The following is a 3,961-nucleotide window of genomic DNA, read 5'->3' as shown; positions in this document are numbered from 1 at the left end:
CGAAAATCAAATTGTTGAAGTTCGATGGAGTGTAGACAAAACCTATATGTTGATACCATCAGTAATACGGTAATGAAATGCCTTTAATTAACAAAAGATCACATTACTCTTTTTTAATGTTTAAAGTTTTTCATGTTTCACTTTTATTAAGATAAAATCATATGACTGTTTTTAACCGTATGAAAAGTTTAAAGATGTTCAGGTTTCTTACGAATGTTTCTTTATTTTTTTTTTTTTATTTTAGAATGGCGTTGTTAGATAGAACTATCCTGCTCACAGTTTTAGGAATAGTTATCTATTGTTCTGTTCCTGTTTCGTCAGGTCAAAGTCACTACTCTCACGGTGGTTATGGAGGGATTCGCAGGCATGGCGGGACTCTAACGCAAGTGATACCCGTACCTTATTATGTTCGAATGCCTGAAACACGACGAACAGGTGGAATTAGAGTACTGCAAACCGGCGGTAGTAGTGTTGCCGGTAACACTGGTGGCAATTTGTTTGGTGGTGGCGGTATCGGTGCATTGCTTGGTTTACTAATTTTTCTACCGTTATTGATGATGTGTAAGTATGTCTATCACACATTATGTACAGTCGTTTATTCTTTAAGTTAGTAAATGCTTTGTTTTTTTTTCATTCCTAAAAAAAATTCAAAATGGTTGCTTTCAACATCTGACTGTAGTGTCGAGTAAGAGACGAATCAATGACAATTATTTAAAACGAAATCTGTAAATTACCGGTGTACTCGAACACAAAGGCATGAAAAAGAATTAATATGGCTGTGATTAGTATGGTAGTAAATTACGTGCATTAGCTATCAATACCACATAATAGGCATACCCTTCCCCCTCTCAGGTTTATATTACAACTATGAGTCGGTTCTTTCCACCTTTTTCAAGCTGTAGATGGCAAAAATAATTTCGAAAGCTATTTTTTAAGAAGGTAGCTAAAAACGCAATACTGTTGTAAAGTTTAAAAAGATTAAACATTAGAGTCACGTGCAATTAAAGCATCTTGTAGTCTTGTAATTTGGATAGTATTTAAAAGTAAGTAATTAAGTAATTAAGTAAGTAATGTTAAAGTAAAATAAAGGCTGAATTTTGATCTTTTTTCAAGAACAGCATAAACTAGTGTATTTTCGGTTCATTACTCAGTGTTAAGTTTTTGTGTTTTGGTTTATTTTTTTATGCCCCCGCTGTAGCGGTGGGGGCAAAAATCTATCGTGTCTGTGTAGGGGGAAGTGTCATTTATACCCCCCTTACCCTCTCCCAACCCCATTGTCAATGTCCACTCCCCTTCTAAAACTATATTTTTTCAAGAAGTTTAGAATCAAACAATTTATTAAAAAGAAAACCAAATTTATGAAATACCGCAATAATACAGCAAGCAAAATTCTAAATCCCTTTTCGACTCAACAAGTTATCCCAGTAAAATTACAAGCATTGGTATATTGTTAACGTTCCCCTATAAGAATGATAACCTTTTCATTGAATTCACATAGAAACATTGAACCCTTAAGTCTAGATTGTTTCTACCGAACCGATGCATTGAAATGAATCTGATGACAATTATCAATGAGTAAATAAACATATCCATATGTTTGTTATGTGTGTCTTGAAATTTGCATGTGTTGAGTTACAAAAACACATAGGAAAGATAAGAAACATTCATTGTTTGCACATTTAATGAAATCATAAATATCTATTCTCATTCGTCTGTCTAACAATTTAACAAAAATATGAATAAGGAAGATGTGGGGTATATGTTGATGAGACAGCAATCAAACAAAACCGAACCAAAACACAATAAATAGACCAGCCGAGGAAACAAGAAAAGAACGCCGACCACCAGCAGGAAAGATGACAATCCTAAGGAATTAAAATTGGAATCGAACACACCTGCCACGTGTAGGGTTCCAGCTCACAATAACCTCAGTATTTAAAGACTGTTAATACAGTAGGTGAACTTCTTAGACCACTCGTCCACCTAGTCCCTGTAAACGCCAATGAGAAAAGAACCCAAAGATACAGATAAAATCAAATGGTTTGTTTTGAGCGTTCCTGATGAAGGTAGCACTCCACAGTTAGAAAATAAAATTAAAATTGAACCACAAAATGTTTTATCATCTTCTATTCCTGGTTTTCTAATACATTAAGCCACCTGTTTGTGTCACACATGTGCATATGTATGTAATCAGTATCTTCCATAGATTTAATTTTCAAAAGTTAAAATGGTGAAAAATAATTCCTTTTTTGTGTATCCATGGCAACATTCTACATTTATCTATCATAAAATATTGCAAAAAGGGGCATGAAAATGTCACATATTCCCCCAAAATTTGGTTTAAACTGGATGCCTATGAGTGATACCTTTTCTGAAACTGTTGACGTTAATCTACCAAATGATCAAATAAAAATTGGGTGTCTTTCGCCTCATTTTTTCGTAAAATTTAATCACAAAGTTCGTGCGACAAAAAGTTAGAAAAAAAACAATGCAATAATTGCCGGACCGATGTCTGGTATGGATATGAAAATACGGACTGTCATACAGAAAACATCCCATAATACATGCATTACACAATCTAGATGTTCCTATAAACCCACTTTGAAGGCTATATTAATCTTCAGCTATCCAAAAATGAATTTTATTGCACACTAGCTCTCATATATGAAAAATCCACAGGGGCCAAAATGCGAAACTACATGTACACACCTAACTGTGGAGTGCTACCGAAGGTAAATCCGAAAAAGCGCTTCAGACGTTCGAAATTTATTTATTAAGTGTTATTTTCATCAACAAAATGTACTAGCACTGGGTCGATACCACTGCTAGTTGACTGTTAGTTCCCCAGGATATTATCAACTCAGTAATCAGTAATCAGTGTATCCGTACTGACACGATTTACAACATATTTTTCAAAAATTCCACGTTGATGATATATTGAGTTATAAGAAATTTTACCTTTTAGACCCTTTTGGTCATATAGCTACAAACGGTTCTACGTTTTTATACATTCCTGGCTTTCAAAGGTGGTGGTTTTAGCGTTCCCAGTGGAAGCATATTCAGAAAAGCACGAAATTAATAAAGAGTTATTTTCATTTAACGAACAGACAAGTGTATTTCGCTTACAAAAATCATGCCGTGCTGAAAATCGCCCGAGAATTTATTAAGATATAAAGAAATAAAACTACCCGACAAGGTACATTCTTAATACAGACACATGAATCTGTAACGGAGTTATATCTTGAGTCAAAAGGTGTTTAAACTATTTGCCATGATGTTAATCGTCCTGAGTCTATACAACTTGCACGTTGTTTTAACATACTTCCAAAAATCAGCCATTTACACCAAATTCTTTACAGGGTCTGGAACAATGGCAAATACTGCGTGGTTTCTCACTTGATACGTTAACATATATGTAAGGCAGGATGGATTTAATTTCTAATTACTCATTCCCTCAATTTATTTATTTGTATATATCTTTCTGGTATTTTTGCAGTATTACCAGGTATACCAGTTGCTCAAATGGCGATGACAGCAGCACCAACAGCAGCGCCAACAGCAGCACCAACAGCAGCGCCAACAGCAGCTCCAACAGCAGCGCCAACAGCAGCAACATGACCGGATTTCTAAGGTAAATTTGTCTTCTATTTCACTATATAGTAAATTTATTCTGCCACGAATAATGCAGCGCCCTCTTACAGACAGTGTCCTCCAGAGAATGGAGTGGTCATAGTGAGCGGAATATAACGACTAGAAATACGGGTTACATTTATTCGGAATGTTATATCAACCAGATACTACTTCATTTTTTAATTAGTTAGTCGAAAACATAAAATCAACAGGATTTCGGCACTTCAAGAGTTATCTGCCTGCTCAAAGAAAGTGCCACTCTCTCCGTACGTTACAGAACCCTTTAAAAACTCTTTGAGCGATGAGATCGCAGCTTGCTGCAAGACGAAAT

General features: G+C 35.2%; 1 protein-coding gene across 1 annotated transcript; it reads left to right on the top strand.

Annotated features, from left to right (window-relative positions):
* Positions 1-280: 280 nt before the first annotated feature.
* Positions 281-3,618, top strand: LOC127720914 (uncharacterized). The gene is made up of 2 exons (XM_052227652.1): positions 281-561; positions 3,497-3,618. Exons 1-2 carry the CDS (start codon positions 414-416, stop codon positions 3,616-3,618), a joined length of 270 nt encoding a protein of 89 aa, XP_052083612.1. The 5' UTR covers positions 281-413.
* Positions 3,619-3,961: the final 343 nt, after the last annotated feature.

The sequence above is a fragment of the Mytilus californianus genome, unplaced genomic scaffold (genome assembly GCF_021869535.1).
Source record: "Mytilus californianus isolate M0D057914Y unplaced genomic scaffold, xbMytCali1.0.p SCAF_11, whole genome shotgun sequence".
In the NCBI taxonomy this organism is placed as follows: Eukaryota; Metazoa; Mollusca; class Bivalvia; order Mytilida; family Mytilidae; genus Mytilus; species Mytilus californianus.
The sequence above is the reverse complement of the archived record's forward strand: the minus strand, read 5'-3'. Positions and strand labels throughout refer to the sequence as shown.